Genomic DNA, 27554 nt, shown 5'->3' on the forward strand with positions numbered 1-27554 from the left:
AGATCTTGTGCATGCCAGTGGTTGCCCTAACCCAGCTCAGCATAACCCATCCCCTTCTTGGCCTTTGCAATTGTATGCTGTGACCTGACGTGGCCCGCCCTGCCCAATTCCCAACTTTAATTGGCGGGAGCTACAGCCTATCCCTGCCCTGTCTGCTCCCATCTCTGACTCATGCAAACCGGTATGTGTGATAGCTTAGGCCAGCATGACACACACTCCAGCCTGGCTCCTGTACTTGTCAGCGAGCTAAGGTTGGCCTGCCCTGCCCAGTTTTTCCCCTTCCAGAACCAACCCACACAGTTGGTGACGGGTGGGGCTACCTTGCCTAGCCTGACTAACACCCAGGCTTGAATCATATGTTCACCAGTGGGAGCTATGGCTCACCAGGCCCACTCCTTTTTTTTTTTTTTTAAATTCTTTTATTTTGGTAATCTTTACATAGTTGATTAGGGCACAAAAGGGTCAAGGACTACAGAAAAGTGAGAAAGACCATTGTTTCCACATTAATATTATTTTTTTCTGTATCCAGAGTAAGGGATGTGATGAAGGGAAAAGTCTCACCCAGCCTCCCACCCATCCAAGGTCCCCAATGTGGGGCACGCTCCAAGGGTCCTGCTTATGCAGTTTTGATAGTTGAATAGTTCTGAATTGCTGTCAGTCTTGCCGCTCCAAGTGCGATGAAATCTCTTCAGAATCCACTGGCTGACATAGTCTCTCCATGGTTGGGGTTCTGAGATCAACAGTTCAGTTGGAGGGATCTCCAGAGAAACTTCATGTGAGGTGATCCCAGACTTGATTCTTTTTTTTTAAATTAATTTAATTTTTTGAAATGATCTTACATAGTTGATTAGGGACAAAGGATCAAGGACTACAAGAAAGTGGGTAATACCATTGTTTCCACACTAATATTTTTTCCCTGTATCTGGGGTCAGGGGAGAAACAAAGAGAAAAGCCCCACCCAGCCACCCACCCATCCCAGGTCCCTGATATGAGGCACACTGCAAGGGTCCTGCTCAAGCAGTTTTGATAGTTCAACAGGCCTGAATTGCTGCCAGTCTCACCGTTCCAATTGCGATGAAACCTATTCAGAATCCACTGGCTGACATAGTCTCTTCATGGCTGGAGTTCTGAGATCAGCAGTTCAGTTGGAGGGATCTCCAAAGAAACTTCGTCTGAGATGATCCCAAACCTGATTCTTGTGTGAATTTGCCAGTACAGGGTCCAGCACAGTCGTCACCCCAATCAGCTTATGCACATGCTGGCCAAACCTGATTCTTGTGTGTGCTTGCCAGTACAGGGTCCGGCACAGTCCGTCACCCCAGTCAGCTTATGTACATGCTGATTGTTGCAATTGCTGGGTCAGTTCTGTTTCCAGCCCTGTCTTCCATGAAAACCGATGGGTGTTGCAGTCCGGTCTGATCCTGCCCACTTCATACTCAGCCCTCATGCAAACCAGTGGGAGTTGCAGTCTAGTCAGGCGACTCCCCATAACCCCCATCAGGCCTGCCCCCTACCCTGGTTCCCATGCTTGCCAGTATGTACTGCAGACTTGTCCAGTCTGTCCCACATCCCATGCAGCTCTCATGTATGCCAATGGGCGTTGAAGCCTAGTTCAACCCAACCTGCCCTATTTATCCAGCCTCCACACATACTGGCAGGTGCTGTTCTATCTAGCCACGCCTGCCTCAGTCCTGGTTTTTATGCTCTGCAGTGGGAGTGGTAACCCAAGAGGGAGGTACCTACTATTTCCCTCCTAGGCCACTCCCACTTCTGGATTATGCACTCTTGAGGTGTTTCTGTGGTTTAACTTGACAGAATTAGCTCCCAGTGCCAGCCTCTGCCAGCTGATGCTGTGGCAAAGCCCAGCCAACCCTCACCCACTCTGATTTATGCTTGTACTGGTAGAAACAATCAGCCCAGCCTGACTTTTCCCTGATCCAGCTCACATGAGGCCCACAGGTATTGTAGCCCTGCATGGTCTGGTCTGCTTCCATCCCAACTCCAGTGGGAATGGCTGTCCAGTATGGGAGACCTCCACATTCCCCCTAGCAGCTAAGCCCCCTCCCTCCTGGTTCTCATGTGTGCTGATTGGGTGCTGTGGCCTAATCTGGTACAGGTCACCTCATCTTGGCATTTGCCAGTGGGTGTTGTAGCTTGGCCCGGCCTGGCGCCCACCTCCCCAATTCCAGCTGACACTGATGAAGGTTATAGCCTAGCCCAGCCCACCAGGCATCCAATCCCAGCCATAATGTGCATTGGTATGTGTTGTGACCATACTTGGCTCGACCCACACTCTGTTCTAGTGCTCAGATTTGCCAGCGGTTGATGTGCACTGGTTTAACCTGGTCTGCCCCCGATCTATGCCAAATGTATGCTGGGTACCTTTCCCTGGCCTGGACTGGGCTGCTCCCTGTCGTGGTTCTTGCACTCACCTGCAGGGACTGTGGCCTGCCAGAGGAGTTGCCCAGGCTCCTCCATCAGAACCTCTCCCAATGCCAGATCTCACATATACCAGTAGCTCCATGAGCCAACCCTACTTAGTCCACCTCCTGTCCCAGCAGAAACAGTGGCCTTTCCTGTCTGGCCTTCAACCCATTCTGGTTCTTACTGTTGGATGTTTCAGCCCAGCCACAGCTAGTCCATACCCAGACACGGCTCACACATGACTCAGTAGTGGCAGAGGCTTAACGTAGTCCATCCTACATCTACCCTGGTCCTCCAGAGCACCAGATGGTGCTGGAATTTAGCCTGGCCTGGTGCGTTCAGTCCCAGTCCGCACTTGTGCCAAGGGAGACTGCAGCCATGTCTAGACCAGAACACAGCCCCCACTCCAGCCCCTGCACTCACCAGTGGGAACCCCAACCCAGTTAGGATGTCTTCTTAGCTCTCCAATATCTTCTTAGCTTCCCAAGCATAGATCACGCACATGACAGTGGTTGCTCTAACCCAACTTGGCATAGCCCCTCACCTGTCTTGGCCTTTGCCTTAGATGCTATGGCTTAGTGTCCCTGGCTCATGCAGAGCAGTAGGTGCAAGAGCCTAGCTCTGTATGACCTTTGCTCCATCCTAATTTCTGTTCTTCCTTGTGAGTTAAGGTTTGCTCGGCCCTGCCTGGTCTGCCCTCTTCCAGTTGCAGCTCGGCCCACCCTACATCCTGTTTAGGATGCACATTTGGGTGCCGCTGCCTTGGCCTGCCCAGACTGTTGTCAGTTCCTTTATCCATAAGTGATGGCAGGTTCCATGATTACACCCAGCTCAGCCCATCACCACCCAAACTTGTGAGCTAACTAACAGGACTTGTATTTCCACAGGGTTAGGGCCACACTTTCCCCACAGAATCTACCCCTGGATCTGGTTCTCTCACCCCTGGATCTTGGTTAGTCTCCTGACCCTGCCAAGTGTGACCCATCCCCTGTTCCGCCACTCAGTCAGGTACTGGTACCTACCCCTGACAGACAGACCCCCAGCCATAGCTTTCATTTGGACTGGTGTGTGGCAGTCAGTGATGCTCTGTGCTAATAGCCCATCTCAGAGTTCCCATTTGGGCTGGTGAATTAGTCTGGCCCGAATGGAGCTTGTGGAATCTCCCCTCCAAACCCTTACATCTCAGTCCCCAGGCTTGTAAGCATGTTCTGTGTCCCCATCACTTGGAATCACACAGAATTCATCCCTCACCTATATTCACGCTAGCCTTATCCCTGGATGTCCCTAGGCAGCAATTACATACCCTAAAAGCCCTGGAGCTTGTCGCCTGGTGGCCAGCAGGCAGAGCCTGGCACCAAATAGGCACACTGGCCACCCAAAGGCAAGGACTTTCTCATCATGTGGCGACAGTGCCCATGGGCCGATTCCCAGGCATTGGGTCCGACCTGACCCAGGTACTCCCCACAGGCAGGTCACCACCACTGAGGAGGGGTCCTATCATCCGAGGTGCCAAGGTCGAACCCCCCCAAACCCAGTTTCCCGCTGGCACAGGTTGTGGTTGTAGGGCAGGGCTAGAGGCCTTAATCCCGTCCCAGGATTTCCTCATGTTGCACTCACCGTGGGGGAAAAGTCTCTCTTTTCAGCCTCCCTGCAGCCAGGACTCAGTCGGCATGTGGCGGCGGTGCCCATGGGCCAAGTCCCTGGCATTGGGTCTGACCTGGCTCGGTTACTCTCCACAAGCGGGTTGCCACCGCTGAGGAGGGCTGCTGTCACCCAAGCCGCCAAGGTTGAACTCCCAGGCACACACTTCTAGACGCAGATCTCACATGTGCCAGGAGCTGCCTGGCTCCCCCCCTCCCCCAGCGTAATCTGCCCCCTCCATCCTGACCTTTCCTGGCTTTTGTAGAGCTGGTGGATGTTGCTGTACAGCCCACTCTAACCCTATTCTTGGGTGCGTCTGTGGGTGCTGCAGCCTGGACTAGCCTGTCCTTTGTCATACCTAGTTCAGCTTATCACCACCCCCACCTCTGAAGCCAAACAACAGAAATTGCAGTTCCACAGGGTTGGGCCCACATATCCCTACAAACTCTGCCCCCAGACCTGGTTCTGTCTTGTGCTGGTTGATGTCATGGCCCAGTCCAACATTATCTGTCCCTCTCTCACTGGCATGTACTGTAATCTAACCTTGCTAGGTAGGACCCAAGCCCTTACTTTAGTTTGAGGCTGTGAGTGGTGGTCAGTTCTAAGCCATGCTAATTAGCCCAGTTCAGGTCTCCCACATTGGCTGGTGTGCTGTCTGACTCACCAAAGTCCTATGGCTTTGCTCCTCCAAACCACTTGGTCTTAGATCCCTTGCTTACCTTCAAGTACTGTGACCTTGTGGATGGGAGTCTGTCATAGTCATTTCTCACCTGCAACATACTCCCTCGGCAGTCCTTCCTGCCCCACATCCCTTTAGTCCTTTCCCTGATCAATCCATAGTCTCTGTACCTGAGAGCACATGGGTTCTCCAGTCTGGTCCACCGCATTCCACGCCAGCATGTTAATCCAGGGCTCTGCTCTCCCCCACCTTTGCCCGACCCCCACAGGGGGAACATCTCCAGGCTCATTCCACCTGCTTACCTGTTTGGGCGGGAACCCCTAGTTCCCTGCAGCCCCATGCTGCGCCATTCCTAACCCTCAGTCTTCTGCAGGCCCACACGCATGGTCCCCTACAAGTCTTGCTGTGGTGGTCTGCTAGAAACCCGTTTATTCAATTTCTTTCTTTCTTTCTTCTTCTTTTTTTTTTTCTCAAGATTTATCTGTTATTTTTATTGGAAAGTCAGATATACAGAGAGGAGGAGAGACAGAGAGAAAGATCTTCTGTCTGCTAACTCACTCCTCAAGTGGCTGCAGTGGCCAGAGTTGAACCAGCCAGGAGCCAGGAGCCAGGAGCTTCTTCCGGATCCCCCACAGGGGTTCATGGTCCCAAAGCTTTGGGCCATCCTCAACTGCTTTCCCAAGCCACAAGCAGGGAGCTAGATGGGAGGTGGAGTGACCAGGACATGAACTGGTGCCCATATGGGATCCCAGTGTGTGCAAGGCAATGACTTTAGCTACTTAGGCTACTGCTCCAGACCGTCTCCCCCGCTTTACTCAATTCTCTAAGTTCTCTGGAGAGATGGCATTTTTGTGCATCTTTTTTGTATCTGTAATACTGACCCCAGTGATGGCTCATAGATGATATCCACCATATATTCTCTGAGTAAATAAATGTGACTCTTGAATTTATAAAATGAAGTAATTAGAAGGAAGAATGTACATGGAAGCCTAAAGTAGGGTATAAAGTAGGGTTTATACCCTCCTTTCTCAGGCAGCCCCACTTTTTTTCTCTAAAGATAGCAGGGGTTCTATGGCAATCAGTATGGAGAATATTCAGGCAACTCAAAATCGACAAACCGTATGACCCAGCTATAGCACTCCTAGGAATATATCCAGAACACTTGTTTTATGAGAAACCAACATGCACTCCTATGTTCATAGCAGCAGAATCAGTAATTTCAAAAACATGGAAACAACCAAAATGCCCATCAGCAGAGGATTGGATAAGAAAGCTATGGTTCGTCTACTCCATGGAATACTACTCAGCTATTAAAAAAAACAAAATGCAGTTCTTTGTGGCCAAATGGGCCAAACTGGAAACCATAATGCTAAGGGAAATGAACCAATCCCAAAAGGTTAGATACCAAATGTTTGCCTTAATTTAATATGATATGATGTTAAGCATATCATGTTATGTTATGGATATTATGTCATTTGTAGTATATTAACTAAAATTGAACTGTGAATGGGGAGGGGTCACAGAAAGTGGTTAAGAAATCGCATTTATTTTTAACATGTTGACTGCTCAATACCATGTCAATTAATTCCATAATGATGTTAATTGTTGCAGATGGTATATTAGTGCTTTTATTTGACCGTACTCTGCTGACTCTGCCCTCAGACCAGAGAGGGTCTTCCCAATAAGTAGTTGGACTTGTCTGGACTATGGGATGTTGGACTCTATGCTTGGCAAATACTTGCAGGGAGGGAATTTCAACTAAACTTGAACTATGGTTATGCAGCGGGGTGGAGGAACCCACCATGGGGGGAGGGTGGGGGGGAGAATCCCAGATTCTAAGTAATTACAACACAATGTAATTGATGAATAAATTTAATTAAAAAAAAGATAGCAAGGGTGTATCTTTGTGAGTCTTGTTACCTTTTAGTTTGTAAACTGATAATTATTTGGGCTGGGATTGAACTGAAACTTTGACAGTTTTGAGGAATTTTTAAATACTTCATTTAAAAGGTTTAAAGGGAATTTGATTTGGCAACATACATTGACTAAATGCTTTTATATGACAAATAAGCTGTAAGAAAAAGAGGATTGTATTTTTAGTTTTCATTTTTTAAAGTTTTTTCTTTTTTCACTTAGTAAACTCTTTATTCGGTTCTGTATAATTTCTTTGCTTAGAGTAATGCTTTATAGCTGGGGACTGTTGTTGCTCCCCAGGGAGCACCATCTGAAGACTGGTACTGTTCCCACTGCCATTTAGCAGCGGCCAAGTATGTCCTCACAATCTAGAATTGGCTTATCTCAAGTGTCATAACAATCAAGGTGGGGAGCCTAGTTCAGGTGCATATTGGCATTTTTTTTCTATTTCAATTGTAGATAATCTTTGTTAATCTATTTTTTTGGTTAGATTAATGGCAGATTTTGATTTTAATTATGTCATATAGTCAAACAAAACTGTGTGGCCAAAGCTGTGTTTATATTTTACAGGATTTGCTTGTGTGAAGGATAGTGTTAGAGAAGACACAGGCAGGTAAAGAAAGATCGATCATCCATTTCTGGTTCAGTACTCAAATGGGCACAATGGCTGGAGGCGCAGTGGCAGGGTGGCAGGGCCCACGTGGTGGCAGGGGCCCAAATACTTGAGCCATATGATATGTTTTTTTAAAGATTTACTTATTTTTATTGGAAAGTCAGATACACAGAGAGAAGGAGAGACAGAGAGGAAGATCTGTCAGCTAGTTCACTCCCCAAACGGCTCAGAAATCAGGAGCCAGGAGCTTCTTCTGATTCTGCCACATAGGTGCAGCGTCCCAAGGCTCTGGACTGTCCTAGATTGCTTTCCCAGGCCACAAGCAGGGAGCTGGATGGGAAGTGGGGCCGCTGGGATGTGAACTGGCACCCATATGGGCTCCCGGTGCATGCAAGGTGAAGACTTCAGCTGTTAGATTGCTGTGCTGGGTCCAAGATTTATTTTTTTTAATCGGATAGTCAGATATACATAGAGAAGGAGAGACAGGAAGATCTTCCATCTGCTGATACACTCCCCAAGTGGCTGCAATGGCTGATGCTGAGCCAGTCCAAAGCCAGGAGCCAGGAGCTTCTTCTGGGTCTCCGCTCAGGTGCAGGGTCCCAAGGTTTTGGGCCATCCTCGACTACTTTCCCAGGGCACAAGCAGGGAGCTGGATGGGAAGTGGTGCTGTTGGCATTAGAACCAGCGCCCATATGGAATCCTGGTGCATTAAAGGTGAAGACTTTAGCCTCTGTGCTATGGCACTGGGCCTGGATTACATATTTCTAAGAAATTTTCTCTTTCATCTCAATTTAAACTTAATGTTTAATGATTAAAAACAGAGAACTTGCAGCAGGTGCTGTTGTGCTGTTCATAACTTCCGTTTGGTACACTTATATTTCATTATCAAAGAGTCTTACTTGAATCTGACCTACTCCATCTTCTGTTCAGCTTCCTGCAAATGCACCCTTGAAGGCAGTACTGACAGCTCATGTACTTGAGTTCTTACTACCCATGTGGAACTGCTGGATGGAGTTATCCATTCTTGGCTTTGACTTGATCCGTACTTGATGGTATTGGCTCTTTGAGAATGAACCGGTGGGTGGAAGAGCTTCTAGTCTCTGTCATTCTGTTTTTCAAATAGACGAAAATAAGTGCATATTTAAAGAAGAAACTTGGCTGGTTTTTTATTCCCCTTTTTAAAAAAATATGTATTTGTTCTTGCGTGTTTCAGATTAGTCTTCTCAGACAATTTCCAGTTATGCTATTTTCCCTGAGTCAACTTTCAGTTTTGTTTCTCCACGGGCTGTCTTGTTTTCTGTTTCATTCTCTTAATTTACTTGTTATTATTCCAAGATAATTTGGCTTTTTTCTTTTCTTGAATGCTTGATTTTTGACCTTTTTTTTTTTGAAGAAAACATATATTTAGGAGCCCAGCGTGATAGTCTAGTGGTTAAAGTCCTTGCCTTGTACGCACCGAGATCCCATATGGGTGCTGGTTCTAATCTTGGCAGCTCCACTTCCCCATTCAACTCTCTGCCTGTGGCCTGGAAAAGCAGTCTAGGATGGTCCAAAGCCTTGGGATCCTGTACCCACATGGGAGACCTGGAAGAAGCTCCTGGTTCCTGGCTTTGGATTGGCTCAGCTCCAGCCTTTGCGGCCTTTTGGGGAGTGAACTATGGGACGGAAGATCTTCCTCTCTGTCTCTCCTCCTCTCTGTGTATCTGACTTTGCAATAAAAATAAATCTTAAAAAAATATGCATTTAAGGCTATGTATTTTCTTCAAAAACTGCTTTAATTGTATCCAGCAAGTTTTTTTTAATATAATCAAAGTTCTACATTTTTAAAAAGTCTGCTTTTTTCTTTTAGCAACCTCTGAATTTCTGAGAACAGATTGTTTCAAAATGTATATTTGAAATTTTGAGCTCTTTTTTTGTAAAAAAAAAAAAAAAAGCAAAATGAACACAAGTGTACTTTGAATCTTGTATTCATTTCTTCTCTTTTTAGTGAACAAATGAACGAACTTTGAAAAGCAGAGAGACAGAGACTTTATCTACTGATTCATTCTCTAACTGCCTACAAAAGCTGGGGCTGGGCCAATGCCAGGCTAAGGTCAGGACTTGGACCTCAAGTCTAGTGTCCCACAATCAGATTCTAATCATTTGGAGCCATCACTGCTGGCTCCCAGGTGGTATAGCAGCAGGAAGACACGTTAGGAGTGGAAGCAGAACTTGTACGTTGGCACTCTGATATGAATCATGAGCTTCCCAAGCAGCATCTTAAACCATGGCACTAAAAAAAAGTACCCGCCCCCTCCCTGGGTACTTTTTACAGTTAGTATCCAGCTTATCAATTCCTGTGGTATTTGTTCGGATTTATTTTGCCTCTTAGTATTTAGTCAGTGTTTAGAACTGCTGTGGAAGTGTGCTAAGAATTGTGTGAATTCTCATATGTATTAGTTTATTCTTTATACATCTTTATTAGGTTGTTAGAAATCCTTAGTGGTTTAGTTTTTTCTGGATTGTCCTTTAAATGGCAGTTATAGTGAAGGAAAGTATGTTAATATTCTTTACTATGGATGTGAACTTGTCAATTTCTGTGTGATTTTGTAAAATTTAGCAGTTTATGCTTAGAGTTTCATGTGTGTATACAGATTGCATACAACAACTTCTTGGAGATACTGCTACTCTTCTACCCCAGAAGAAGTAAAAGCAAAGTTTTTTTTTGAAGATATATTAATTTGAAAGTAGAGTTACAGGGGTGGGAGGGTAGTGGGGAGAGAAGGAGAAAGAGAAACTTCCATCTGTTGGTTCACTCCACAAATATTTGCAAAGACCAAAACCAGGAGCCAGGAGCCTCTTTAGGTCTCCCATGTGGATGGATGGCAAAGGTCCAATCACCTGAGTCATTTTCTGCTGCTTTTCTGATGAACAACCAGGACTTGAACTGGCATCCATGTGGATGCCAGTGTCATTGGTAGTAGCTTTACCTGTTGTGCTACATGATGGCCCCAGAGGTAAGCTTCTTGTTATTCTTCCATTGAAGGACAAGGCCTTCAAGGTTCTCAGTTTCAGATTGTATCTCAATTCTGTTCTGAATTTTTTTGAGCCCAACTCCTTGTAATCTGCTCATGGAATTTAAAACTGTTAGCCACCATGTTAGTATATATTAATTTCTTCTCCCCTTGTTCTCGTCCCCCAAGAAACTGCATATACCCAAGAAATTTGATTTCTTTTTTTGTGAACTCAAATGTGCATTTAAAACACTATATTTTATTTGTAAATTTTAGCCATAGATAGAAGGGGGGAGTTTTCATGTTAATCTTATTTTGTTCCAGTGTTAAAACTGGAATTTTTTTTTGTTGTGTGCTGTATATTCTTTGTATCTTTTTTCCCATGATTTTACAATTCTAGTTCTTTATAGTTTTCATCCTAACTCTTTCTAACATTTTTATTCAATAGAAAAGGAAGCAGTAATGTTCCTTATCTGTTCGACTTTTTTTTTTTTTAAGATTTATTTATTTTTTCTTACAAAGTCAGATATACAGAGAGGAGGAAAGACAGAGAGGAAGATCTTCAGTCCAATGATTCACCGCAATGGCTGGTGCTGTGTCGATCCAAAGCCGGGAATCAGGAACTTCTTCCGGGTCTCCCACACGGGTGCAGGGTCCCAAGGCTTTGGGTGGTCTTCGACTGCAGGGAGCTGGATGGGAAGTGGAGCTGCCGTGATTAGAACAGCGCCCATGTGGGATCCCGGCATGTTCAAGGCGAGGACTTTAGCCGCTAGGCCATGCCACCGGGCCCTGTTCGACATTTTTAAGCAGCTTGATTAAGAAAAAAAAAAAACATGTTGCAGAAAGAAAAATAGTGCTTCAGGTCTGGTGTTGTGGTGTATAGTGTTAGGCCTCTGTCTGCCATACCAATATCCCATATGGGCTAAGATTCTAGGCCCAGTTGGTCCATTTTTGTTCCAGCTTCCGTGCTAATGTCCCTAGCAAAGCAGCTGAAGATGGCCCAAGTGCTTGGTCCCATGCTACGCACAAGGGAGATCTGGAAGAAGCTTTTGGCTCTTGGGTTCTGCCTGAGCCAGCCCTAGCTGTTACACGGCAATTTTGGGAATGAATCAACAGATGGATGGTCTGTTTGTGTCTGTTTCTAACTCTGCCTTTCAAAGAAATTAAAAAAAAAATTGTGAGCCAAATTTTTATTTGTTCATTTCTTGCATTGTAAGTATTCTTTGGTGACATCCTTGACTTAAGAATCTGCCATAGTCCTTACTACATAACTGCAGCCAACAACTTCATCGGGTTTCCCCTTTCCATTAGTTTTACAGAGGCCTACCTCAAGCTCTTGTTGTCATTAACTTGAATGAGGTAGATCTAGTGTTGAGTATAAGGGCCGCTACCAACTTAACACAAGTGAGGTCATCATAGTTGGTGCAGGCACACAAAGGCAGGCTTGGCTCTTGGTTAAGGCTTTGGTGGCTTCTCAGATCTGTTTGTGAGGCTGTCGTGGATGAGGGTGGTCTTCAGCATCTCTTGTAATGCAGTCTTCACATCCATTACACCTCTAGCAGCGATGCCTTACCAGCCATGGCAGTGGGTTAGGGGAGAAGCTGAATTTTGAATGCACCTGGGCCTTGCCTCCATGGGGCTCTGCAGTGGCAGGAAAAAAATGAAATTAATCTTTTCTTAAAAATTGCACTGTATAGAAATTTTTTGAAGTCTTTAAATCACTATTTAATGCATAGTTTAATTTATGCCATCTAACTTTGGTTTTGTTTTATTTCTACAGTTTGAAACAGAGTGGAAAATTCCCTGGAAATCCTTGGCCTCCGTATAAGAAAAGAACATCACTCCATCCTAGCTATAAAGGTCTCATGAGACTTTTGCACTGTAAAACTTTGCACATTGTGCTATTCACTCTGCTTTACAAGGTACAGTTGTCCTTTGACTAGAAAGCCTTAGATTAGAATTTTTCTCATAATTTTCAAAAAGTGGTAAAGAAAATGTTTACATAGCAGTACAACTTATAAAGCAAAGTGTAATTATACCTTAAAATGTGTAGAATATGCTGTAATCACATATATATATATATATGAGTTTCAAGTTGAAAATAAGGGCATGGGCCCAGCGTGGTAGCTTAGGATGCAAGTCCTCACCTTGCATCTACCGGGATCCCATATGGGTGCCAGTTCATACCCCAGCTGCTACGCTTCTCTTCCAGCTCCCAGCTTGTGGTCTGGGAAAGCAGTAGAGGATGGCCCAAAGCCTTGGGACCCTACACCTGTGTGGGAGATCCAGAAGAAATTCTTGGCTCCTGGCTTTGGATCAGCTCAGCTCCCTCTGTTGCAGCCACCTGGGGAACCAGCCAGCAGATAGAAGATCTTTATCTCTGTAATCTGACTTCCCAATAAAGATTTAAAAAAAAAAAAAGAAAAAAGAGAAGGCTATACATTCTTTTTTTGAGATTGTCTTATTATGCTTCAGTTAGGAATATTTAGTTATGGCTTTTATAAAACGAGAAGCGGAGGAGTGGGAAACTAACAGTAAATATAGAACGAACTGTGGTGGCTACATTTCCTCCAGAACCACTAAAATGATAAAATCACAGCTGTGTGGGCCAGTGACCTTGAGCTTATGGTAGTTGTCCTTGTTTTATTTCTTGTGTCAGGAATAATGACATGGAGGGATTTGAGTTTGATACCTATGTGAGAGTATCAAAATTTGTTTTTGGCAAATATCTTAGAAACTCAAAAATAGTTCTTTTATTTTTTCGTTACTTTAAAGTGTTTGCATTCATATATCTTTTGATTAACATTAAATCATTATTCAAGGATCTATAAAATATTATAGAGTGTGGGTCAGAGATTTTTGTGACCTCAAATAAATAAATGAGGAAAGATAAAATATACTCATTTTTAATGTAGACAAATATAATTGTAGAGAATTGCAAGCAAATATAAAATAACTGTGGGGCAGGTATTGGTGGTGCAGTAGGTCAGATCACTGCATGAGATACCTGCATCCCTTCTCAGACAGCTTGGTGCAATTCCCAGCTGTGTTACACTTCGGATCCAACTTTTTGTTAATGCGCCTGGGAAGGCAGTAAGTACTTGGGTTCCTGCCACTCACGTGAAGACTTGGTTGGAGTTCCTGGCTCCTGGATTTAGCCTAGCCCAGCACTGGCTGTAGAGAACATTTAGAGAGTGAACCAGCAGGTGGAAGATAAGTCTGTCTCTCTCTCTCATGCCACACCTTCCTGTCTCCCTCTCGCCCTCTCCCTTTCTCATTGTTCTCTCTCTGGCTATTTGTAGACATGATAAATATTATGCAGTTAGATAGTATAAAGATACCTGTTCTTAGAATTTCAATAATAAAATTCAAATTAAATGAAAAATAAGTGTATTATGCAACTTTCAATTATTACCATCCATATTTAATATTATCTATACATGTATATATTTAACATGACAGTGGGTGGGTGTACTTACTTCTCATTTACTTCCCATCTGCTGGCTCAAGTCCCTAAATCCTCATGAGAGCCTAGACTCTGCCTGGTGAAGCAGAGCTAGTGGCTCAATCCAGGTCTCCTCTGTGGATGGCAAGGACTCAAATACTTGGGATTCCAGTGTGGGAATCAGCATGCGAACCCAGACACTGTGATACGGGATGCAGGCATCTGGGTTGCTCAGTCAAATGCCTATCACACAGAAATGGCTCTTAATTACTTGAGGAAGTACCTGTACACTTCAAACTTTGTTGAATAAACTTTTTAGCTTTTCTCTTAACTTTTGTTGGGTGATGAAGAAATGCTTTTAGACTTCTGTGCCTAAATTTTCATTTTACTTATAAAAATTATTTTTTCAAAATTCTAAACATTTCTCAGAAAACACTGTATGCTTTCTTGAATTTCCAGAATTATTTAGTATACATGTTTGAAATACTCTTTATTTTTAAAGAAAATATATTTATTTTTATTTGAAAGGCAGATTTACTGAGTGAAAGAGATATATATAGAGAGACCCTCTATCCATTGATTCGTTCCCCAAAGGCTCAGGCACAACTAGCCTGATCTGAAGCCAGGAGCTCACATGGGTGCAGGGGCCCAAGGGCTTGAGCCATCCTCTGCTGCCTTCCCAGGCCCTGAGCAGGGGCCTGGAAGGGAAGCAGCTGGCACAGGAACTGGGGTTCGTAAGGGATGCTGTTGCTGCAGCTGGAGGATTAGCCTATTAAGCCATTGCATTGGGCCCCTTTTTATTTATTAAAAGGTATAGAATGGTTTGCTATTAAATAGACATGCATTTGTTTTCTGATTAGCAGGTTTTTTTTTTTAAAGATTTATTCATTTTAATTACAAAGTCAAATATACGGAGAGGAGGAGAGACAGAAAGGAAGATCTTCCATCCGATGTTTCACTCCCCAAGTGAGCTGCAACGGCCGGTGCTGCGCCGATCCGAAGCCGGGAACCTGGAACCTCTTCCAGGTCTCCCACATGGGTGCAGAGTCCCAAGGTTTTGGGCTGTCCTGGACTGCTTTCCCAGGCCACAAGCAGGGAGCTGAATGGGAAGTGGAGCTGCCGGGATTAGAACCGGCGCCCATATGGGATCCCGGGGCGTTCAAGGCGAGGACTTTAGCCGCTAGGTCACCATGCCGCCGGGCCCACTGATTAGCAGTTTTTTTAAAGATTTATTTTTGCTAGATTTTCTTTCAGATGGTTTATATATACCTGAAGGCAATGGATTTTTTAAAATTTTGAAATACATCTTATTAATAAAGCATGTTGAAACAAGCATGTTAATTTAAATGTAAACATGTTCTTGAATTTGTAAAATATTCTTGTTGAATTATTTGATAAATTTATGACATGGTATTTTAGATATTTGTTAAAGTGCTATCTGATCCTGAGAGGAAGGCTGTTTTTTTGTTTGTTTGTTTATCTTTTTACCAAGATGTATCTTACATATCTGTTATTGTATATCTGAGTGTATTATTTTATCTACATTTAAAATGGTATTGCATCCTTAACTGAAATTCATTTTGTGTATAAATTCATTATGGGGCATTTTCTTTCTGTTTTAAAGATTTTGATGGACCATCAGAATCTATCAGAACATGTACTCTGCATGGTTTTATATCTGATTGAATTGGGACTTGAAAATTCTTCTGAAGAGGAATCAGATGAAGAGGTAAGTAGTGTCTTACTTTAAAGTGTTTCGATGGGGGCCGTTCCTTGTCTGGCTGTACGCAAGTGCTGCTAGGCTACACAGCCTTAGCAAAGTGGGTTTGTGGATACTCAAGTACGATTTTAAGTGCTATTACAAAAGAGCCCTTTTGATCTTTAAGTGGACTCAGTCTCTTAATTCCTGAGTCATAGGTTTGTAATCCATTCCACAAAAATTAGGAAAAGTTTCGGTGAATTTTTGGTATTATGCTAAGAATGCTGATAACTAGTAAGTAATCTCTAAGGTTTCAGTATAGGAATTTTAATAATGCAGTTTGTAATTATTGTTGAGTACAATTTCTTTAAAACTTTCAAAGAAATGCAATAAATATTGTTAAATGGGAGAATATTTAAAGTATTTAAGAATACAAGTTGTTATGTTGTAAATGATAGAAGCATTCTTATGAAATCAATTAATATTACAAATATTAGATTCTTTTAAGATCATTCTTCCAGAAGACAGGATGCAGCACAGCATAGTAACCACCAAAAACAGAAAAATAAAACTAGTTCACAGTTTGTAGTCCCGGTTGAGTCAACATGTATTCTTTCATAGATTTTAAAAGGTCATGAAGAATTTCCTAAGATAGGATCATACTTTTTTGTTGCTTTTGCAGATTGTATTCCACAATCAATTCCAATTAAGATTGTTAGGATAAATTAGTATTTATTACTGATGAATGATGGCAGATATGCAATGTTGCATATTTCCAGTTGAAAAATGTAGTTTTCAGAAGATACTTAGCTGAGCACACTGGGCTTAGAAACTTATTCCTGTGTTTCTGTTGTGTTTAGTTTCATTTCATCCATTTTGTAATGTATGCACGGATTGTAAGGGATTCAGGGATGACAGATGGTAGATGGTTGGGTTTGTAACAATTTTTTTGAACCTTATACCTGACATGGCTTGATTTAATATGTATTTTTAAGAAAATAGCTACTGTCATTGTTGTTGTTATGTTTTAGGTGTCCGTGGGTGGACCGGAACGTTGTCATGACAGTTGGTTTCCTGGCAGTAACTTGGTTTCAAACATGCGACACTTCATTAACTATGTGAGGGTGCGAGTTCCAGACACTGCTCCTGAGGTGAAAAGAGACTCAGCTGCTGGCACTAGTTCTGATGGCATGGGCTCTTCACAGGTAAGAAAGGGTTAACCTGGGCAGGTCTTCGGAACAAAAAGCATGGGCAACTTGTGTTATGTTGGGGTCTACATCTGCCTATGATATTCACAAGATAAAAAAGATGATCATAGATCGTTTTAAACTGTCTTTTATTTTCTTCTGATAAATCTAAGCAGCTTCTTTTTCCTTTAATCTGCCAGAGTTTACGACGACCTAAAGTTCTTCAAAGAGAGGTAGATGTGTATTATATTTGTATTAACTGTCAATATGGCTTTAACTGGAAGTTGGAAAAAAAGTTTCCAAAGTATATGTATTTGTGTGTGTGTTTAGTTAATATAATTAGATTTTTAAAAATGTTTATTAAATTTATGAGCTTTTTAATGAAGTATCACACTTTTAAAGATTTATATACTTAAGTGTAAAAATAATACCATCTAATTAATAATATTTTTCTGATTTAAGCCAGTTATAGATTGCAGATTTGAATCTGTTTATATTTAGCATTGTAGCTATATTACTAACATCTTAAAAAGTGATTGTTTCTAAATTAAAATAAGAAGAATTGCTGGCTGCATGCCCATTTATAAACTTGTTGCTTCTCTGGCAATTAATTAACTTTGGTAAAATAAGGTTGCAAGCACCTTAAACTCTCTATGTAGTATGTCTGAACTCATTTTGAAAAACAGCTTTCTCATTGCATGTGGCTTAATAAGTTTAAAAAACAGAAAGGAAAAATTGTGAGATGACATCCGACATAGTTAAACCTAAGTGGTTCTAGTCTCTATAGCTGAGTACATACTTAGTAGGAGAGTGTAAATCAGACCCGTCTTACAGGAGAGGCTCTTCCAGCTGTTTCTCAAAACAATGTGTTTTGCTGTGAACACGATGAAGAGTTTTTAGTTAAAATGTTAGAACTCTGTGAAGCAATTATTGCCTTTTTTCTAGTTAAGTACATCTTCAAAAGCAGCATGAATGTTAAAAATTAGTCTCTATTCTAATTTGACTTGTAAAACTTCAACTGAAATTGGGGCTTGCATTAAAAGAGATAATGAGACCTGTTGAGTTTACTTATATCTTAATTAAAGAATGGCTTTCAGAGCCCTAATGCAGTCTGACTCTGTTAGCTAAAAGGCTATTTGAAAGGTAAAGTATGCAGAAAAAAGTTAAAAAATTATTCAAATAAAAAATTTCAGTGATACCCAAATGTCAGATCAATTTAATTTCTCATCCTTATATTTCAATTTACTAGCTCGCTTTAGATCAGAACTGATAACCAAACTTTGAAATTTCTTAAAAGTAAACTAGTGGTTTGGGCCCGGCGGTGTGGCCTAGCGGCTAAAGTCCTCGCCTTGAAAGCCCCGGGATCCCATATGGGCACCGGTTCTAATCCCGGCAGCTCCACTTCCCATCCAGCTCCCTGCTTGTGGCCTGGGAAAGCAGTTGAGGATGGCCCAAAACCTTGGGACTCTGCACCCATGTGGGAGACCTGGAAGAGGTTCCAGGTTCCCGGCTTCGGATCGGCGCAGCACCGGCCCATTGCGGCTCACTTGGGGAGTGAATCATTGGACGGAAGATCTTCCTCTCTGTCTCTCCTCCTCTGTGTATATCTGGCTGTAATAAAAATGAATGAATCTTTAAAAAAAAAAAGTGAATTAGTGGTTCAAATTCATTAACGTAATTAAAACCGCTTGTAATTTTTCTAACTTAAAGCTATAACAGTCTTCCAGAAGTTAGTAAAGAATATATACAGTTTTCTTATTGACTGTTGAATTAAAATAGCCTTTCTTCCTTTAAACTAATGTGAAATTTATGATTTCTTTTTCTAATGACTATAGGTACAAGTTTGGCTTTGTTTTTTTTCCCCTGGGATTGATAGGCTAGTTGGTTGAGAAGAAATATTATTACTGATAACTTATTCCCCATTGCTGTTTCCAGATTGAGTAGAATTTAGTGTGTTTGAGGAAGGATGATGAAGGGAAAGATTTATCTAAAAAGCAAAATCCATTGAATAAACCATTAGATGAAACTGAAATTCTCTTGGGAAATTGTGGTACTAACACCTGTTACAATTGATGCTGAATAACTTATCTTGATTTTTCTTTTTCTTTTTAATGGTAGAATTCTGGTACAGCTCAAGTTTTCAGCTTAGTAGCAGAGCGTAGAAAGAAATTTCAGGAGATCATCAATCGCAGTAGCAGTGAAGCAAATCAGGTGGTTCGCCCCAAAACTTCAAGTAAATGGTCTGCTCCCGGCTCAGCTCCACAGTTAACTACAGCGATTCTGGAAATTAAAGAAAGCATATTGTCTTTGCTGATTAAACTTCACCACAAACTCTCAGGAAAACAAAACTCCTATTATCCTCCCTGGCATGATGACATAGAAATTTTAATCCAGCCAGAAATTCCCAAATACAGTCATGGAGATGGGATAACTGCAGTAGAAAGAATTTTGCTAAAAGCAGCATTACAAAGCAGGATGAACAAACGCATCATCGAGGAGATCTGTAGAAAAGTAACCCCTCCAGTACCACCCAAAAAAGTCACAACAGCAGAGAAGAAAACATTGGATAAAGAAGAAAGGTAATTTTTATTTTGAATGTTGTAAGCATGTATAGTACAATTGAAGATTTGATAGGTTCCCCTTTCTGGTCACTTGAATCAGTCACCTGGATGTTGTAGTAGCAACAGTTGTAATGGATCAGTGTATTAGATAACTGGAATTAAACATAGTGCTTTGTGGCTAGTATGCTGAGTTTGTTGAAGATGAAAAGACGCGTTTCGGATCCAGCATTAAGTTACTACTTTAAACTTATAGGTCTTTTGGAAAAAATTCCTATTGTTACTAATCTTGTGTCTGAGAATTCTCTTGGTATTTTAGACACTATTACCAGTTCAGTATCAAAACATTTAAAAGTAAAATAATTCTCAAAATGAAAGATCCACCTTTTAATTTCTTTTAGTCTTTTCTAATCTATGTATAGTTATTCAGAAGGTAGTATTTTTAAGGGCAAGTGTTAGCGCAGCAGTTAAGACACCAGTCGGTGTCGGGCCCAGCAGCGTGGCCTAGCGGCCAAAGTCCTCGCCTTGAAAGCCCCGGGATCCCATATGGGCGCCGGTTCTAGTCCCGGCGGCTCCACTTCCCATCCAGCTCCCTGTTTGTGGCCTGGGAAAGAGTTGAGAACAGCCCAATGCATTGGGACCCTCCACCCATGTGGTAGACCTGGAAGAGGTTCCAGGTTCCCGGCTTCGGATCGGTGCGCATTGGCCCGTTGCGGCTCACTTGGGGAGTGAATCATTGGACGGAAGATCTTCCTCTCTGTCTCTCCTCCTCTGTGTATATCTGGCTGTAATAAAATGAATAAATCTTTTAAAAAAAAAAAAAGACACCAATCGGTGTCTTAACCATGCCTGCATCCCATGTTGGAGAGCCTACATTCAACTCCTGGTTCTGTCACAGAAGCAGTTGTGTAGAATCACAATTTAAAGTGATGTCTTTTATAGTGTAGAGACATAGTATTGTAATTAAAGTGCCATGGTATATACTTTGTCCACTATGTTTTTATGTCTTTCATATCAGAGGTTATGATCACTTCCTCTTTGAAGTTTGTTCAGGTAAAAAGTTGGTCTCTCTTGATGGACTGATCTGTAGCTTACTGCTTTCCCCTAGTTAAATTATTCTTTTGACCCTCTCTGATTTGGAGTGAAATTTTATACTTACTTGGTACTTTTAAACTTAACATAATCTGGGGAGCTTATCTCCTTTGTATTATTCTGTTTCATTTTATTACTTTTTTTAAAAAAAAGATTTGCTTTTTTATTGGAAAGTCAGATAAACAGAGAGGAGAGTCAGAGAGGAAGAGCTTCTGTGCATTGATTCACTCCCAAAGCGAGCACAATGCCTGGAGCTGTGCTGATCCGAAGGCAGGAGCTTTGAGCCTCTTCTGGGTCTCTCACATGGGTGCAGAGTTCCAAGGCCCTGGACCATCCTTGACTGCTTTCCCTTCCCCACTGGAAGGGAAGTGGAGCCAGCAGGATTAGAACCAGTGCCCATATGGGATCCCAGCATGTGCAAGGTGAGGGCCTTAGCTGCTAGGCTACTGCGCCAGGCCTTATTTTATTACTTTTTAAAGATCTGTTTATTTTTATTTGAAAACTTTTACAGAGAGAGAAGGAGAGCTAAAAAGTCTTCCATCCACTGGTTCATTCCCCAAATGACTGCAATGGCCGGAGTTGAACCAATCTGAAGATGGGAGCCAGGGGTCTCTTTTTGGTCTCCTGTCGCCGCCGCCCAGCAGTGGCGACACTAAAAACGCTGCGGCAAACTCCTGAGGGTCTGGGAAAAGCCAGCAACCGGACCTCTCACTGCCGAAAGCGGCTGCGTTTAAAACCTTCTCTCCGCTGCACCTGTACCCATTAGTCTAAGCTTTCCTACCTGCTTCTTTCCCCACCCTTCTTCCCACATTTCTTCCTGTACTGTCTGCTTCTTTCCCCATTCTCCTCGTTGCCCCCTAGTTGTCTCTGCGTTGCCCCCAGTCTGTGTCTGCGTCGCCCCCCAGTCTTTCTTTGTCGTCGTCATCGTCTGTTTCGTCCTTCTGTCTGTCTGTCTTCATCTGTCTGTCCTCCCACTAGCTTTTACCTGCTACCTTTATATAGTTCTCCACCAATCACTTCTCCCCGTGGATCCACTTGGCGCTACGTGATAGGCCAGTATCACCGCGGGGGAACTAGCCTATCCTGTTTACCTGCTGGCGAGACCAGCTCCGCCTCCTGGCCCTGGGCCAGCTGCCATGTTGCAACGGCCCCTCCCAGTCCCAGGAGCGGCTTTAGCACCCTGCTCCGCACAGTCTCCCATGTGGGTGCAGGGGCCCAATCACTTGCGTCATCCTTGACTGATTTCTTGTCCATAAGCAAGGAGCTGGATTGAATATTTAGCACCCAGGATATGAACCAGGCCAATATAGATGCCAGTGCCACAGGGCATAAGATTAGCTTGCTATGCCACCATGCCAGCAAGCTGATTAAGTTTTTAGTGTGTGTGAGCAACCAGACACAAAATATTATTTGGAAGTAGATCGGATAAATAACATATAGAATGTAGTAAACTAATTTATGGAAGTAGTTATGGTTAGGTTTGGAATATAGTTGCATTATGTTGTATCTGAGACTGTTTTCTCTCACTTTGCATAAAATAAACCAAACTAATAATTTCTCTTAGTAGAAACTTGAGAATTTACTGCCTGCCGCACACTTTAGGTGAGAGCTACTCCAGGGTTAACATTAAATCTAAGTATTCTTATGTCTTAATTACAGAATTTCTTCTAGTTGCCAATTTATTATTATGAAATTGTTAAGCCCAGAGAGAATGTTCTTGTCCTTGCTACCATCTAACATTTATTTGGGAATTTGTGTTGTGGGAAATACAGATTCTCTGTCATTCTTTATTATTCTTTCATTTGTTAAAATAAAATTTGGCTCTTATTTTTGCCTATTAAATCAGTGAACCTGAAATCTTTTAAAAGAAGTACAATCTTTTTTAAAAAATTATTTTTTATTTTGCACAGTGCTTTGAGAAAGAAGGAAAGAGGGAGGGAGGGCAGGAGACAGAGGAGATGAATAGATAGAGAGAACTGCAGTCAGCTGGTTCATTCCCCAAATGGCCACACTGGCTGGACCTGGGCTGGCCTGAAGCCAGCAGCCATGTGCTTTCTCCATGTCTCCATGTGGGTATAGGGACTCCCCAGCCCTTGGGCCATCTTCTGGTTTCTCAAACACATTTAGCAGGGTTATCAGAAGTTGAGCATTGGGGCCTTGAACTGGTACCCATATGGTATGCTGGCACTGTAAGTGGCAGCTTTACTTGTTACCCTGCAGCACTGACCTCAAGCAGTAGAATCTTTTTAAGTAGAATTAAATCTCACAAGAAACTTAATACAGAAAATAGGGTTTTTTTAAAATTGTGCTTTGGGCTTTTCATATATTAAATACTCATGAAAGATAATAAATGTCTTAAGCACTTCTGGTAATTATGGAACTTTATTTCTGTCTAATCTAGGCGACAAAAGGCTAGGGAAAGGCAGCAGAAATTGCTTGCAGAGTTTGCTTCACGACAAAAAAGCTTCATGGAAACTGCAATGGATGTTGGTAAGTAAATTATTGCTCTTGAACTCTCATAATTATAGCTGTTACTTTATAGTTGTTATCATCTAGTTCAGTCTCCTACCAATGATAAACATTATAGACAATTTCTTATCTTCATTGAAACAGCTGAGGAACAGGACATTAGACCTTTATTATAGGCAGTCCATTCTATTTTGTTATTATTGTTGTTGTTGTTGTTGTTAAAGGTTTATTATGTTTTTGAATGAGTTAGGGAGAGAGAGAAAGATCTTCCATCTGTTGCTTCACTCCCCAGATGGCCACAACAGCCAGTGCAGAGCCAGGCTAAAGCAAGGAGCCAGGGGCTTCATCTCCATGTGGTGGCAGGGGCCCAGACCCTTGGGACATCTTCCCTGCTTTTCCAGGCCATTATTAGCAAGAAGGATTGGAAGTACAGCAGCCAGGGCTTGAACCAGTATCCATATAGGTTGTGGGTATCTGCATTACAGGCAGTGACTTTACTTAATAATCACAACCCATGCTCCCATTTGTTGTTGTTTTTGCCGTGTTCTTTTAAAAAATTGTTTTTATTTATGGATGATTTTTACATAGTTGATTAGGATGATAAGGGTTAAGGGCTACAAGAAGGTGGGTGAGATCACCATTTCCACATTGTCTTTTTTCCTTCTTGTGTCTGAGGGAAAGGGGAAGTTAAGGGGAGAAGCCACAGCTAGCCTCCCAAATGCCTCTATACCCTGGGTCCAGCCACGTGACACCACCCCAGGGTTCCCGACATGGGACATGTTCTGAGGGTCCTGCTCAAGAGGTTTCAATAGTTTAACAGTTCTGAATTACTGCTGATCTCACCACTCCAAGCACAATGAGATCTCTCTAGAATTTACTGGTTGACATAGTCCACCTTAGAGTCTCCATTTGCCCAGATATTCATTGCCAACCTTGACTGGGGTAGTTCATCAATTTGTTCCATCCTCCATCTTCTTTTGTGGTACCAGGTGTTCTGTACAGACTCCAATGTACTGCCATGTTCTCCATGTGCACCTGGATATGCTGTCCACTGCTCCATCTAAGTCATTGAGGAGTCCCAGCTCTGACACATGCACTCCATGGTCAGACATGGAACCTGCAGTTCTCTCCAGCGATTCAGTTTGGGGGATCCCCAAAGAAATTTCATGTGAGGTGATCCCAGACCTGATTCTTATGTGTGCTTGCCAGTACAGGGTCTGGCATAGTCCGTCACCCCAATCAGCTTACACACACGCTGGTGGTTGCAATTGGTGGGTCAGTTCTGTCTCCGTCCCTTTCTTCTACACAAACCAATGGGTGTTGTAGCCCAGCCTGATCCTGCCCACCACACACTCAGCCCTCATGCAAACCAGTGGGAGCTGCAAGCTAGTTGGAGCAACCTACAATAACCCCCGCCAGCCCCGCCCCCTGCCCTGGTTCCCATGCTGCCAGTATGTACAGCGGACTGGTCCAGTCTGTCTCACATCCCATTCAGCTCTCATATGTCAATGGGCATTGAAACCTGGTTCAACCCAACCAGCCTCACTGTCCAGCACACACATGCTGGTTGGTGCTGTTCTTTCTAGCCACGCCTGCCCTAGTCCTGGTTTTCATGCTCTGCAGTGGGAGTGGTAACCCAAGAGGGAGGTGCCCACTATTTCCTTACTGGGTTCACTACCACTCCCGAATCATGCGCTCTCCAGGTCATTCTGCAGTTTAACCTGACAGAATTAGCCATCCTTTACTGCTTTCCTAGACTGCAAGCAGGAAGCTGTAAGGGAAGTGGAGCAGCTAGAACATGAATTGGCGCTCATATGGGATCCTGGTGTATGCAAGGTGAAGATTTAGCTACTAGGCAATGTATCTGGCCCTACCTCTTGGTTTTTTATACAGTCTCTATGCTCACCACACCCAAACCCTTAATGCCATAGAAAAGAACAAGGACTCCTTGGAGAAGATGTTGATTTCTAGATGAGACAGAAAATCAGCAATGGAGTCTAGACCTTTTCATGGTGCCAAAAAGTAAGGAATACCCAAAAATAACTATTCCCCCATCATATAATGGTGGGGGTTGGGTAGGGTATGTCAAAGAGTCAGAATGGAGCATGACAAAAGGCCAAAGCTAGTAGTTTGAATGACTGACATTTGTTTCAGAAGCTAGCATGTTTATTGCTAGTTTCCTCTTTTAGACACCAAAACAAGTTACAAGAAATAGTTTCCCTCTTTTGGAGAATATTATTTAAGTAAGTTTTTTTCTTCTTTGACAAGTGTCTTTAGTTTTGTGTTTTTGATAGCAATTTGATATGTGACTGCTATAACATCAGAAGTTCATTTAATCACATATTTGAAGTCTCATTATGTCAACTTTTGAATTTTTGCCTTTTTGTTGTTGTTGTTGTCAAAGGTTGTTGAAGCAAGCTAACGTTTTCTGTTGTTGTATTACTGTATAACTTCATTGGTATTGAAGCTGACAATTATTTGAACTTCTCCCCCTTACTCCCATTTTCATCGAAGAGAGATATTTCAACGTAGGAATTAATAGATGTAACTTCTTTCACTCAGATTCTCCCGAGAGTGATATGCCTATGGAGATCACCACAGCAGAGCCCCAAGTTTCTGAGGCAGTCTACGACTGTGTTATTTGTGGGCAGAGTGGCCCTTCCTCTGAAGACCGCCCCGCAGGATTGGTTGTACTGTTACAAGCATCCTCAGGTAAAATCGAAGGAAGTTTTTGATGGGAACATTTTAGAGCCAAAGTATATGTAGCACATCAACAAATGTGTCTGTTAAGTGAAAGTTTTATTTTTGTACAATTATAGTTAGATCCAAATAGCAAAGGTTATTTTTTTTAATTATTGTTCTTTTTTTTTTTTTTTTGCAAAGGTTCTTTATCTAGTTTTATGTTGCTGTCCTGGATATGAATGTTTGAAGAAGCTTCCCGCAGGTCCCACTATATGTTATGTGTGAAGTTGTAATGTTCTATCACCAGTGATAGGTGATGAGTAACTTGAGCTCAGCTTTCTTAGAAATTTAATCATTGGTGAGATTTGAAAGCTTATCAAGCTTCCAGTGTAAATATTCTGATTACTTAGAGTATATACAGGCAGATCTGGCCTTATTTCTTGAGCTATTGGAAGCAGTAATTCTTGAAACAGACTATGGGTTGATAAGTTTGCCAATCTGTACTTTAAGAAAAATTTTTAAAATTTCAGTGGTTTGTCAATACTTTTAACTTCTCCCAAACTGAAGTATTTTGAGGTAGTGATAACTCTTACACATTTTAGGCCTAGTGAACTTCTTATTTTACCAGCAGTTGTAAATGAAGCAAAGAGAAAAATGTGTTACATATTTATTCAGAGAAGTTTTTTCTAGATTATTTAATTCATAAATTCATATGGTAAAATAAAATGAGTTAAATACTAGAAAATCCCAAGTTAGGTAAATTGTTTGACTTTTCTGGTCTAATTTGAGACCTTTTAAAGATCAGTACAGAAATGATGCTGACTTCAGAGAATTATTGTATTGATAATATGAGCAAAAGGATCTAATTTGTAATAGTGTGCTCAAAATTCTATTATCTTTTACTTATTTGTTTGTTTTGCTTACTTTATAGTTGTAGGGTTCTCTTTTGGCATTTTATGTTCTCTTGTCTCCTATTCCTCCCATGCAGTTTGCTCTTTGAAGAAACTGGACCATTCGAGAGCAGTATGGACTTTTCTCAATGTATTCCCGTGATGTTTAGCACGTTCCCTTGTCTCCTCTGTTTTCTCTGTTAGTAATGAATGGTGATTACTGCCCAGCTTTATCAGGTCATCAGGGATTATAAGGTTTTCTTTGTTTATTAGCTGAAATACTTCTCTAAAAATGTTTACCTCATCAGTTATTTTTGATTGCTCTCAGATGCAGTTATACAGGAAAGTAAGATTTATTATATGTTTACTTTTATTGACTGGTGATCAAAATACTGAAGTAATGGTTCTTTAGCATTTTTTACAGATAATTTTTGTGTATCATTATGAACTGTTTTGTTTCATTTGATTTCTTATTGATGTTCATTCTTCTATTTTTGTTCAATGAGAGCTTCTTGAGGTTTTCTCCTGAATCCTTTTGCACAAATCAGGTTTAATATCATTTTCTGGCATGGCAAATCATACTAAAGTTGTCTTATGCATTTTCTGCCTTGAAATGGACCATTCTCTGAAGAGAATTGTTTTTTTTGTGGGAAACTGTATTCAGAGGCTGAGATCTGGATGGTAGCTGTGCTTATTGCTCTAGATATTTTTAGCATCCAGTCATTTCTTATTGGTCTCTTTTTGCAAACATGTATTAAAGCTTCATGCTTCTGTCCCCTCTTGGTTTTTAAAAACATTTTACTTGTACTTAGAGACTTTTAATTGTTCAAAAGTGCTGCTAATTTAAAAGGTTTCACAGTAGTTCTCGGTACATTTAAGGGTATTGATTTATATCTGTGTCTATTGTACAGAATGCCTATCGTAAGTGTTCCTGATTTGGGGGACTTCAGTTTCTCATGCGAGAAAAGCATAATATTATATAATCTTTCCATTCCACTAATCTGCACAGTCTTTCTAAACCTTCAGAAAAATGCAAAGTTAAAGTCTTTTAAAATATATAGAAAGTTGGGCATTTAGCCTCGGAATTGATTCTAGTTGGAATGCTTGCATATAATGCATACCCCATCTTACTTTACAGATACACTTCAGAGTAACCAAACCATCTGTATCTCTTCAATAGAAAAAAATTTGAATGAAAACTGTATATGATAAGAGACTAAGTCTGGAAAAAATACAGATTTATATATATTTAAACTTTGGAAAGCAGA

General features: G+C 41.9%; 1 protein-coding gene across 5 annotated transcripts in view; it reads left to right on the forward strand.

The window, feature by feature from the left end:
* The window catches only part of UBR3 (ubiquitin protein ligase E3 component n-recognin 3), a 182350-nt gene that overhangs the window by 87483 nt on the left and 67313 nt on the right, over positions 1-27554 (forward strand). For 3 of the 5 annotated variants that reach the window (XM_058664610.1, XM_058664614.1, XM_058664611.1), the window contains exons 20-26: positions 12045-12186; positions 15334-15438; positions 16440-16613; positions 16796-16828; positions 18714-19174; positions 22647-22735; positions 25277-25426. In XM_058664610.1, the coding sequence (XP_058520593.1) occupies positions 12045-12186; positions 15334-15438; positions 16440-16613; positions 16796-16828; positions 18714-19174; positions 22647-22735; positions 25277-25426 (1154 nt within the window). The remainder of the gene's footprint in view (positions 1-12044; positions 12187-15333; positions 15439-16439; positions 16614-16795; positions 16829-18713; positions 19175-22646; positions 22736-25276; positions 25427-27554) is intronic. The other 2 variants (XM_058664612.1, XM_058664613.1) reach the window with 1 other exon arrangement.

This window comes from Ochotona princeps, chromosome 5, assembly GCF_030435755.1.
Source record: "Ochotona princeps isolate mOchPri1 chromosome 5, mOchPri1.hap1, whole genome shotgun sequence".
NCBI classification, from domain to species: Eukaryota; Metazoa; Chordata; class Mammalia; order Lagomorpha; family Ochotonidae; genus Ochotona; species Ochotona princeps.